At 41.7% G+C, this 12,851-nt stretch overlaps 1 protein-coding gene across 2 annotated transcripts in view; it reads right to left on the bottom strand.

Annotated features, from left to right (window-relative positions):
* The window catches only part of SERINC5 (serine incorporator 5), a 69,488-nt gene extending 56,686 nt beyond the window's left edge, over positions 1 to 12,802 (bottom strand). For both annotated transcript variants that reach the window (XM_085042725.1, XM_085042724.1), the window contains exon 1: positions 10,918 to 12,802. In XM_085042725.1, the coding sequence (XP_084898851.1) occupies positions 10,918 to 10,965 (48 nt within the window). In that variant the 5' untranslated portion in view covers positions 10,966 to 12,802. The remainder of the gene's footprint in view (positions 1 to 10,917) is intronic.
* Between the last annotated feature and the right edge of the window lie 49 nt (positions 12,803 to 12,851).

The following is a 12,851-nucleotide window of genomic DNA, read 5'->3' on the forward strand; positions in this document are numbered from 1 at the left end:
ACAAGATGCAAGAAGTATTGGAACAAATGAAAAGGCTAGATGGTGGGTCTAGCAAGACAAAACAAATGATTGCCTATGATAAAGCTGCTAAGGCAATTTTAAATGGCTTAGAGGAACTGAAAAAAACTTTCAAGAAAAGCCAGGGACCCCGAGCTGAAGCTGAATTGACCAGGAAAGAACAGAGATTGAAAGAAGAGCACATTCACAAATGGGCAGTACAATATGTGGAGGATGGAATGTGGGAAACTGAAGAAGCTGAAGAGTACCTACGCAAAAAATTTGGCCAGTCTGCAGTTGCACCAAAATCTCGATTTGCAGGAATGCGAAGAGCAATGGACCCTCCTCACACAGTGAAGAAAAATCAACCGTATAAGCCAGCACAAGCATATTCTTCAAACTCAGATAATTCTTCAAGCTCAGATGATGATGCTCCTGCATCACCTGTCAAATCTACAACATACAATTCGGGACAAAAGTGGAAAGGAGTCATTAAGGAGGCAGCCATGGAAGGAGTTATGCTGCCTCCTAGTCTCACGGCTATGCCTGTTTATGTTCAACAAGGGAATCGTTATTGGGCACCATTCGACTGGAAGATGGTGGAAGGCATACAACAAGCCATAATGTGGTATGGCATGGAAAATAAACATGTAGTGCAACTGTTGACCACATTCTTCACAAGTCAAGTTCTAATGCAAGTTGATATTCGTGCGTTAGGAGAACCTTTACTGCCACCTACTACTTACTTATTGTTTTTAGAGAAATGGCAGCAAAAGGTTGAAGTGAGACCCATTGAGACTAGCATCAATTGATGCCCTCATGGGACGTGGCCAGTATGCTGAAGGGGCTGCACAAGCTGCTCTTCTTCCACAGATATTACAACAATCACAAACACTGGCATTAGATGCACTGAGAGAATTACCTAACACTGGCTCACCTTAACCCCCATATACCACAGTAAAACAAAAACCAGGAGAATCATATATGCAGTTTATTGACAAGCTAAAAGAGGCCATTGACACTTCACCTAATCTTGACGTGGCAGCAAAAAATGCAATGGCAAAAAATTTAGCAGTAATGAATGTGAATCCTCAATGCCAACAAATTATTGCTGGACTGGGGAAAACAGATACCCAGCCAAAAATGATTGAAGCATGCAGCAGAATTCCAGCAATGCAGATAGAAGCTAAAAAAGCTCAGATTCATGCACAAGCTAATGCAGCTGCTCTGGCACTCGCTTTGAAAAGAAACATGAAAACTGGAAAGGGTAATGGGGGACTAAAAGGTTCAGGGTGCTACATATGTAGAGACAAAAGACACATGAAGAAAAACTGCCCAAAAAAGAGGTTACCAAGCAAAGGGCAAGCTCCTGAAACATCAGAGAAATTCCCAGGAACCTGTACCCAATGTGACATGTATGGGCATAAGGCAAAAGAATGCAGGTCAAGGTTTAAGAAGGATGGAACACCACTGTCAGGAAACTCAAACAGCGCCAGGACACAGGGCGCTACGACAATGAAATACCATCCAGCAGCATATCCAGTCCAGGCTGCCTTGCCAAGCTCTCAGCCGCTGCCAGAGGGAGTGCAGGTGTTGATTTGGCCGTAGGAACAGACACAACAATAACAGATAAAAATGTGCATATAATCCCTTCAACAGTTACAGGCCCATTGGGATATGGACTAAGTGCATTATTGCTAGGAAGGTCATCCATAACAAAGCGAAGTATTTTTGTGTTGCCAGGAGTTATTGATGCAGACTATACTGGCCCAATTGGAATAATGACTCAAGTTTTGAATCCGCTAATTACTCTAAAACAAGGAACAAAAATTGCACAATTAATATCATTCCGAGCAGCAGTACCCAAAGCAGAAGGAAAAATCCAAGGACATCAAGGATTTGGTTCCATAGGTCGTCCTGTAGTTGCAATTGTACAAGAAATGACAGCTTCAAAACCATGCCAAACAGTTGATCTTGAAAGACCTCATGGAGTAACTTTAGGAAGGAAAAGGCTGGTGTTGGATTCAGGGGCAGATGTAGCAATTGTTCCACATGATGCTTGGCTGAGAGAATGGCCACTTGAGACAGTCAGTACCACAGTTGTTGGAATAGGAGGTGCTTCTCCTACCCATGTGAGCCCACTGTTTATAAAGATCACATACTGTCAAGAAAGCATAGTGGCACATGTAAAACCCTATATCCTAAACACAACTGTTTGGATCCTTGGAAGGGATGTACTTGCTCAGTGGGACTGCATTTTACAAACACCTTTTTAGAAGAGACCATTGTGGCGAGCAACACCCAACCAACTCTAAGGCTCACCTGGTTAATGTCAGCACCTGTCTGGGTAGATCAGTGGTTGCTACCTGAAGAGAATCTCGCACATTTGCAAGTGTTAGTAGCAGAACAACTTGCTGCAGGGCATCTAGTACTGGCAGCGTGCTTTTTAGCTTTGCAGCTAACCCGGCTGGCGGGGCTGCACCCTACGCCGTCATAGATAGGGAGCAGCCCGTCGTGGGACGGCTCAGGGTAACGCAGGCACGCAGGCGGCGCGGGTGACAGCGCCTGGCTGCAGCATCCCGTGACTGCCTGGGGGCTTGGACTCACGGCAGAGAGACGAACAAAGAGGCGTTGAACTTTTGGCTGGGGTGTCTCCAGGGCGGGTTTATTGACGGAAAGCTGGGCAGGAGCGAGGGGCAGAGCAGGGAGGAGAGAGGCAGAGAGCCTCGAGCGCTCAGGGACAGGAGGTTAAAAGGGGATGGAAAAGCTCCGAGGAGCCAACCAGGGAAGGGAAAAGGGGCGGAACATGGGAGGAACTAGGGGCAATAAACCAATAGGGACGGAACGGGGAGGGGTACAAAAGTGGGGAACCAATGGGGTACCGAACTGGGGAGAACACTGTAGAACTTAAGCCATAAAAAGAATAGGGGAGGAGGAGAGCATGGGGCCAATCCACTGCTCACTAAATATCTACATAATCCAGGGACCGCAGGGGATCACGGTTTCCCACGGTAACCAGGAGGGCACAGATCCATAACTCAGACCCAGCTGCCTCCCTCCTGGTAACAATCCCCCTTCGCCTGGCCATCCGGCTCCCTACGGAGCTGAGCCACCGCAACATACTACCATCCACGAGCCCCTGGAACACACCAGTTTTCACTATCCTGAAGAAATCAGGAAAATAGGGATTATTACACGTTCTGCGAGCCGTTAATGCTGTGATGCAAGATATGGGACCTCTACAACCAAGACTTCCATGACCAATGATGCTACCTACAGGCTGGGACATGGTTGCCATTGACCTGAAGGATTGCTTTTTTACTCTCCGATTGCACCCAGATGACTGTGAAAAATTTGCTTTTACTGTCCCATCTACCAGTCGTGCCGCTCCAGCAAAAAGATATCATTGGGTCGTCTTGCCACAAGGTATGAAGAATTCCCTGACCATGTCAATGGTATGTTGACCTTGCCTTGCAGCCATTTAGAAAAAGGCATGTAGACATGCTGTTGCACCACTATATGGATGATTTACTGCTGTGTCACAAGAGCCCTATCCCTACAGCAGTAGTGGAAGATCTCAAGAGTGAACTGGAAAGATGGGGTCTAGTTATTGCACCTGAGAAGGTCCAAGTGTCAGCACCTTGGAAATGTCTCAGGATGACTCTTACAGAATCACTGGTGCGCCCTCAAAAATTGGCAATACGAGCGAACGTACATATGTTCAATGACATTCAAAAGCTAGTGGGAGACATTCAGTGGATATGAAATGAAGATTTACAGCCTTTATTTAAGTTGCTCTGGAAAGGCTCGTCACCACAGGAGCCCTGAGAACTCACCAAAGACGTCCAACAAGCGCTACAAAAAATAGCAGAAAAGGTCGCCACTGTTAATGCATCTGAACTGGCACCTGAGTTGCCAATCGCGTTGTATATTTATAACACAGGCACAGAAGTATCTGGAATCCTAGGACAATGGGATACATCCCAAAAAGACCCTTTGAAAATTTTGTAATGGGTATTTTTACCCTTACAAGGCAGAAAAACTATTACAACTCACTGGGAGGCTATAGCTCAAATTATTTTGAAAGCATCTTCACGATTATTATCCACTGCAGGAAGAACTCCTGACAGACTAAGCATTCCAATTAACCTTGGTTATTTACCACAGTTGTGCCAAAGAGATGAGCACATGGCACTTTAATGGAAATTTAGGCACTGGTGGACAATCATTACCCATCTCATCCAGTTTTTAAAACTCATTTATCAATAGAGGAACGACTGGTTGTAGTAGATAAGCCTTTACAAGCTCTTATAGTCTTTACCAATGCAAGCAGTAAGACCAAAAAAACAGGATTCGTATGGCAAGAAGAGAGAACCTAGAAAAAACTATCATTGTAGCAGAAATATCTGCTCAAGTTTTAGAGCTACATGCTGTCACTGAAACCCTGCAACAATGGCACACAAAACCCCTAAATTTAGTAACAGACTCAGCATATGCTGTTGGAGTAGTAAAATGCATACAACAATCGCTCCTCAGATACATTCAAAACAAATTACTTTTCAACATATTTGAGCATTTGTGGCATGTTATGCAGCATCAGAGAGAACCTGTATTTGTCACCCATATAAAAAACCACACAAATTTGCCTGGTGAACTGGTGGAAGGGAACGCAAGATAAACAAAGCAGTTTCTGTCTTTTCTGCAAATAAGTCCAATCAAACCAAGAAAGCTGAAGCGCAAAAGTCTCATCAATTTTTTCACCAATCTGTAGTAGCATTACGTTCTCAATTTCAATTGACAAAAGCTGATGCAAGAGCAATTGTTGCAGCATGCCCTGATTGTGCTCGTGTGCCAATATTACAAACGACAGGAGCAAATCCTAGAAGACTATAGCCTTGACAAATTTGGCAAACAGATGTAACTGAGTATCCTGCTTTTGGAAGGCTTAAGTGCATTCATGTATCCATTGACACATACTCTGGTGCCATGTCTGCAATGGCCCTCACTTCTACATCAGCTAAAGCTGTTAAAAAACATTTGCTTAATTGCATAGCAGTACTAGATAAACCAAATCAAATCAAAACTGATAATGACCCTGCATATCGATCTGATTCTGTTAAGCAGTTTATGCAGACTTGGGAAATTTTACATGTTAGGGGTATTCCATATAATTCTACTGGTCAGGCTATTGTGGAGTGTGCTTATCGCACTGTAAAATAATATTTAGACATTATTTGAAAAGAGGGGGAAATGGGCCCACAAGAAGTGCTACATAAAACACTATTTGTTTTGAATTGGCTTAACCCCAAACAAGATATAAATTTGCCACCCGCAATGGCTCACGGGAAAAATAATTAAAAAGATTTTAGGCAAGATTCTTATTAAGGTATTTGTCCCTGAGTCAAACAATTGGGAAGGACCTGAGCAATTAATAACGTGGGGAAGGGGATATGCTTGTGTTTCCACAGACGATCAGTGCTGCTGGGTACCTGCTAAGTGGGTAAAGCCGTGGATTGATGGACCAGTTCATACAGCAGAACCAAGTGACAATATCTCTGACTGCGGAAGTGTTTCAGAGGCTTAAACATCGACTGAATAAGGCCATTACACCATGGTTTAATAAGTTGCAACAAGGGAATAATATGTATTCAAGGGATTTGCTAGAGTTTGGTATCCATATGGGGTTTAGACCAAGAGATCTTATGCCTGAACAGATTAAACAATTGTATTGTGTTTGTCCACAGCAAGGATTAAGCTGTAGGCCTTGGATAAAATTGTGTTGTCCTGACTGCAATAGTATTTTTTGGTGAGTGACACAGAAAGAAGACCAAGCCAGACATTGGATGTGTCCTACTTGTGAGTTGAAGGTAATAGAATTCAGTTTGCATACATTTTTTGAGCAATGTTTAGGAAAATCTTTGAGCGAGATAGAAGGTAGAGAGAATTTTGATTTTGCTGAGCCAACTACTGATAGAGAAAGACAATTTTGTGCAGTTGTTAATTTAATAGAAGATATAGGGACTAGAGTCACTGCAAAAGTAATTTTTTATATAGTTAAGCTTACTGCTTTACAACAAATTATAGACAGTACACACATTATAGGGTACCAGTGTGGATGTGGAATTGCTGTTCCAGGAAGCTGGTGGGTGAGCGGTAGTAGATGGGAGGTTGAGAAGAGACGATGGGCGTGTTGATCTTGGTCCTTGTGATCTGCATCATTCAGGGTGCTGGGTGGACAGCAGTCATGCAGACCAAGAAACACCACGAGATTTTAAAGTTATCATGGAGAGCAGATGTTTGGCTTACATGGGCAAATGTTACTGGCCAAAAAGATTTTTGTTTAAGCATGACAAATCCAGAAGACCCTTTTAGAACATGTTTGATAGGTGTACTGCTGGAAGAAGGTCAAGTTAACTTCACTGGCTGGTATAATGAGAATACATATAGTAACAGTTGTAAAATCCCACTCAGTCACATGAGTAGCGATCAATGTCTTGACCATTTTCCTTCTATGAATGGGTCATGTTGGCAAAAATCCATAATTGAATCATTAAGTAAACCTGTACCCACCTATCTTCAAGAGCTTGACTTACTGGCTAGTGTTGCTCCATGGGAACTGAGTAACGTTATTAATGCTCACAATGCTTGTTACAATATAGAACCTCAGTTGCAACCTTGGAATGGTACAGGAGCTGTTAATTTTGGGAATGATTTTGAACAATGGCTGGTGAAACAAAGTAGAAGGGACATATGGTTTAAGGGTTATCAAAATGTAACTGGAGAATCACTGGGATGGCCAATCACCAAAACAGGATATCTCACTGCAAATACTACAGGAGGGTATTTGCTTCCTCCTGGAGTGTTTTTGATCTGTGAAGATCGAGCATGGAATGGCATTCCAAGAAAACCGGTAGGAGGACCATGTTACTTAAGAAAGCTTATTCTTTTCACTCCACGCATGCGAGATCTGGTGAATCAGTTGCAATCGAGCAGAAAAAAGCACTCTACTCCTTAGTTCAATGAGAACTGCAATGACAAGGTAGAATTGCCGTCTCTGGCAAAAAACATTGCATTAGGTATATTTTTGCCTATCAGTGGAACAGCTGTAAACGCAAAACTGTAGACTTGCTTGTTGGAGTGAAAAGCAGTTTAATCTTACATCTCGTCTGATTTCAGAAATGTTGCAAGACATTGACAGTATTAGACATGCTTCTTTGCAAAATCCAGCTGCAATAGATTTTTTGCTACTAGCACAAGGACATGGTTGTCAGGATTTTGAAGGAATGTGTTGTTTCAATTTGTATGATCACTCTCAAAGCATCCACTTGCAATCCAAAGGTGAAAAAACATGAAGCATATTGGAGTTTCTACAGATCCATTGTCAGAATGGTTACAGGGGTTATGCCTAAGTAGATGGATAGTGGGTTTGCTAAAAAATTTGCTTATGCTGTTTTTGCCTTTTATACTAATATTGCTATTTTTCCCATGTATTATTCGATATTCAATATTCAAAGTTTAATTGCCCATTCTGCTGGCATTGTATTTAAAGAGAAAGGGGAGATGTAGGGGCCTGGGTAATGGAGGAACTGTAAAAGGTATGAAAGAACAAAGAAGAACTGTAAAGGGTATGAAAGAACAAAAGAGCTGCAGTTTAAAATCACTGAAACTATAGGAAAAAACTGCTGAAGCAACATGAGAACTAGGGAAGCAGGTAACAAACTATAAGTTACTGTAGCAAGAGTTAGTTTTGCTTTCCTATGCTTTTGCACAATATTTATCCAATCATAAGGTAGAATTATTCATGTGGACAAGGCGTGGGGTCCAATCATAATTATGTGTGATCATGTTATGATTGTGTGCATGGAGCAAATTGTATTATAAATTATGAGCTTATACAATAATAAATTATCTATTAGAGCATCATATTGGTGTGCTGTAGTCCATTTCCTTGCACGGATCCCAACAGCCAATTCAGTAGGAGACTTCTTCAGGACTGCCAGATTGCAATTAACTGTAAATGATCTGTTAATTTTCTTTGACAGTGAACCTTTTCTTAAATTAAAAAAAAAAACCAAAAAACCCATAGATGGCAAGTCCATGCAGGATAGTATAAATATTCTTTGAGGATACCTGCCTACCAGCCTGTCCCAAAGTGGAGATTTCCCCAAATCAAAGCACACAGCATTGCTACATACCTGTTGTGTGAGCTTAGCATAACTGTCAGTGCCAAAGGAACAAATGTCCTCTGGTAGGCAATAAACTACACTACACTAATGCTTTCTAGTTAAGAGTAAAGTGCCTCATCTCCTTCTTCCATCTCTGCAGATAATTCTGCTCATATCACAGTCATGAATACTATTACTATGGAAGCTTTCTGGGCACAATTTGACTGGGCAGCACAAAAAGAAATGGTTATAATGCTAATGGTCTCTGTGGTGTTCACACAGCAAGCCCCCCAAAAAATCCTTGTGTGGGACCTGCCAGTCTGTGGATTTGACTCTTTGGAAGGAAGAGATAGAACCTATCCGTCATCCTGTCCTTTTATTTAAAAGGAGTTTCTAAAATGAAATAAATAGAAAGCTTCTGAATAAGTTGCCAAAAAGGAGAAGAAAAAGATTGGAAACAGTAGAATGGAACAGAGATTATATGACTCTAGTTCAATAGCATCAAAGTTTTACTTAGGAAAACGTGAAAATGAGAAATTGGCATTATGTGATGAAAAAAGTTTGGCCAAATGGAGTTCTCCCACTAGCAAGACCAGAGCTGCTTCAGGAATTTTCCAGGTAGTGGTGGGCTACAGGAGGATTAAGTCTAATTCCCAGAAGGTCTTCCGGAAGATTAGGCTCAAGAGAAGACTTTCCTAGGCAGTGTTTTGGAGCCAGAAGAGTCTGCAGCCATGCATGTCTTTTCCATAGGCATTCACATTACTGGATATCAGCAAGCTGTATGTCAAAATACAGCCTGCCAAAAGTGTTCAAAGCACTCCATTTAGTTATCTGAGAAGTTTTTCTATCTCAGCCTGATAAACTATATGTAGGCATATCTGTGGTTTATCCTGTAATTTTATTACAGGCTTGTGCAGAGAATAGCTTAACTCAGAGACCAAGCTGACATATCTGAGTATAAAATGCAAGGGTGAGCAGAAGGATTAAAAGAGGCCCAATGATAGCCTCTTTTGTAATGACCCCTTCCTTTTCTTGGAGTACTAAAAGGTCAACTGTGAAACCTGCTCTGTAAAAGAATCATTGCACAGGAGCACATGGAGCATAAACATTTGTGCACCAGAAGAAATGGCTGAGCTACGTGAGCAGTGCACATGCAGTAATTCAAGAGAACAAGAACAATAACAAAAGCCAAGAATGACAGGTAAAAACAAAGAATTGGCAGTGCTACCTGGAGCGCAAGGCCACGTCATGTATAGAATACCAGAAATGCAAAGCAACAACTGTATTTTACAACTCAATCTGGCTCTGAACCCTCTCTGTCAAAACAAAAAGGCTGCCGGGATCACACAGCATTGGCATCAATCCAGAACCTGGGAGAGAAAGGAGGATGTGATAGCTAGCAGTCCCTTTTCTCCATGCCACCACAAGTAATCCTGGCATCTATGAGAAAATTAAATCAGTTTTGTTTAAATCAGAGAGCACTTTTCTCTATGGTGTGCTCATACAATGAGTTTTTCTACATCTATTATGGCAGCAAAGTGGATGAAGAAAACAAAGTTCTAGTTCGATTATATAAACAATACCAGTACAATGCGTAAGTCACTCAAACTCCATCTAGTCTCGAGGTAAAAGCCATCATGTTTGCAAAGAGTAGTATTAACCTTTCAGGAAGAAACAGAGTAACTCATGATAAAAAGATGCTAAAGGCTTAAGAAATGTCTCAGCCCAAGGGAAAAGGAATTATGTTCCTGTTTGCTCAGGTGTACTGAGAGTTTTGCACAAGCATGCACATTGCATGCTCCAAACAAACCATGCTTGATTGTTGTGGCTCTGAACAGAAGCCAAACAGATTGCAGCAGCTGTATATTCAGTAAGTTGGTGTGACTAGAGACAGATTGCCAGTGCTGAAGCATGATTAGCATGATATAAAGCTTACAAACTAACCAAGTCACAAATTAAACAGTATTTAGGTGACTAACTGCACAACTGCATATTATATTCACCACAAATCTCAAATATTTCTTTCAGAGTTCTGACCTAAGTCACAAAAGTTAAATCAAACCATTCAAAAGCCTGAGATTATGAAAAAATGTTGTGCTGTCCTTTCTCTGATCCTACCTTACTCTGTGACGCACATACATTTTATCTGTGCACAACACCATCACCAAAAGCAAGAAAATTTTAGTCCCTGACACAAGCATCTTCACTCAGCTCCACTCAACTGAAACAATTCAGCTGAACTCAACTGAAAACAAAGACTTACTGCACACCCTCATGGTACAAAACAGGACCCAACTGTACATATAGAGCACAGTACACCAAATTGCGGTGGGGGAGCTGGAAGGAAACAGCTCCTGAACTTGTATTATATAAAACATTGTGCTTTTTCAGCATCTGCTGTAGCAAATGTGACTTGAAGTGTACAAAACAATAGTCTTGGTCACAAAATAGCCTCTCACTTTGTTTCACCAATTGACAGGGGCAGTTTAAAGGACACAGACACCACTGGAAAGAACAGTCTTACTTTACTATGAATATTAAGGGAATACAAAAGTAAAAAGATACCTTCCATAAAACAATAAGCTTACTATGCACACAGTATTAGCAACAGCAAAAATAAACAAGGTAATGCACCTAATCATTACTATATGAGAGAAAGGATGGTGATTGAGACAGATACATCACCAATTGCCCAAATATTTTACCATCATCTAGAGTCTGACATTTCTGGGGAGCCCCATTTCACAGCAAGGACCTGGAGGACCAGCGAGGACCCTTCCCAGCAATTGAGAAAATCCTCCATGGTGTGTCCACTTGTAGGTGACAAATTCACCCCGAAAGTGAGTCCAGCTTTTATAGGCCCAAATCAGCAAGTCAAAGTGACCTGATTTTAACTGTAGCACAGAAGCATCCCCTGGGTCTGATGGCACACTTCCCTCCCAGCTGGGGCCAGGGCTTGGCCAGAGTGCAGGCCTGGGCTGGGAGAGTTTTCCATAAAATACTCTACTAATAGGCCTCTGTTCATATCCGTTGGGAAGCTTTCTTAGAATGATACATTTCTTGCAGATAACTACGCAAGGTTAAGTGAAAGTTTCTAAAGCAGCCAGTTTGGTGATAAACAGCTAGCATAAGCATCTCAGTCATCTATTTTTAGCCAAACAATACTGATGGTGTTAGTCACATAATGGCCAGGATTCATCAGTAAGCCAGCTCTGTCTTAGGCCTTAGCACATCACACTTCAAGCCTGCTCTTAGAGGGCACAGTAACCATGCTCTGTGCACTAATACACTGACTGCTCATCTAACCTACTCTACAACTTTTTCCAGTAGGAGCTTAGAGGATTGCTACTTGTTCTAGGGGGAAAGGTTTCCTACAGGGAAGACTACTGTCTAGACAGATACAGCTTTTTGCAAGAAAGAAATGGTGTTACTCCCAAAGCAGCACTGACAGAATACTTAACATTGTCATACAAACATTATCTGTTATAGCCAATAGTTGGGACACTCACTGAAAAATGCAGTATCTGCTTTAGGGAGTGAGTTTCCAGGCTTTTAGGACTACTTAGAAAGATGCACTAGATAAATGAAAAAGTTTACAGTACTCTTAAATCCCACTTCCCTATTCAGATTAACGTATTTTTGGAACATGTGCCAGCGAGAAATAGGACTGTAGTTATCTTAATCCTCTAGCCTGCAATGAGGAAGATGATGTTTGATTAAACAGACAGTGAAAACTTACAGAACAAATGTTAATGGATAAAACTTTTCTCTACAGTCTCAATTAGATCGTAGGAAATTTTCCTTATTTTTCAACTGCCACCAACAAATCTCCAAGCTACTGGAAGATTACTAACTCTTCTCCCTTACAAGGCCAGCACACTTCACATTGGCCCAAGTAGCAGCAAATTGCAGGAACACACAAGCAAGGTGATGGCTGCTGCTCCTCTACAAGCCTCAAAGTCCTGTACTATTACACTTGCCCCAAAACTAGAAAAGAGAATGCTGAATGTAGTTCAGAGGCAGAAAGGGGACAATGGCTCAGCAGGTACCCCTGAGATCCACTGCAAAACAACATTGGGCACACAGTTCAGATGCAGCAACAGCATATGCAGGCTTAGTTCTCTCCATTGCAGAAGTCTGATTACGCAGCAGAAACTTTGCTACCCCTCCATACTGGAATTCAGGCAAAGCTGAGTGGAGTGTCTGCACTATGGATTGTTCAACAGACACAGGCTAACAGGACTAGTATACTGTAGTTTCCCTGGCTGGATCTTCTTCCTTTGTCTCTTACTGCAATCTTTGAGGCTGTGAAAGAAACCATATTTCTGTGTTCTCAGGTAACTTCTCCTGAAGACTGGAATTGGAAAAAAACACCTCCAAACAATTTACATTTAGTCTGCACATCATATTGTTTTCAAGGCAGTGGCTGTGTCTTTGGAGAGTCTTAATGCATGACTACTGAGAGAGCATATGCAAATGCATTTGTTAATACTTGAGCCTACAAACTGAGACAAAAAAAACCATCCTGCCTTCCTTTCCAGGGATACATTTTTACTATAGGTCTGGAAGACGGTCATATGTTCATCTAAGCTGCAGGTGAGAAGAAATAGTTATTTGTAGTTTCCCCCTTACAGTGTACATCTGTACAGGATAGCATGTGATTCAGCACAGAAATTCTGCAAAATTAGT

The sequence above is a fragment of the Lichenostomus cassidix genome, chromosome Z, assembly GCF_008360975.1.
Source record: "Lichenostomus cassidix isolate B80296 chromosome Z, HeHo_3.0, whole genome shotgun sequence".
Lineage (NCBI taxonomy): Eukaryota > Metazoa > Chordata > Aves > Passeriformes > Meliphagidae > Lichenostomus > Lichenostomus cassidix.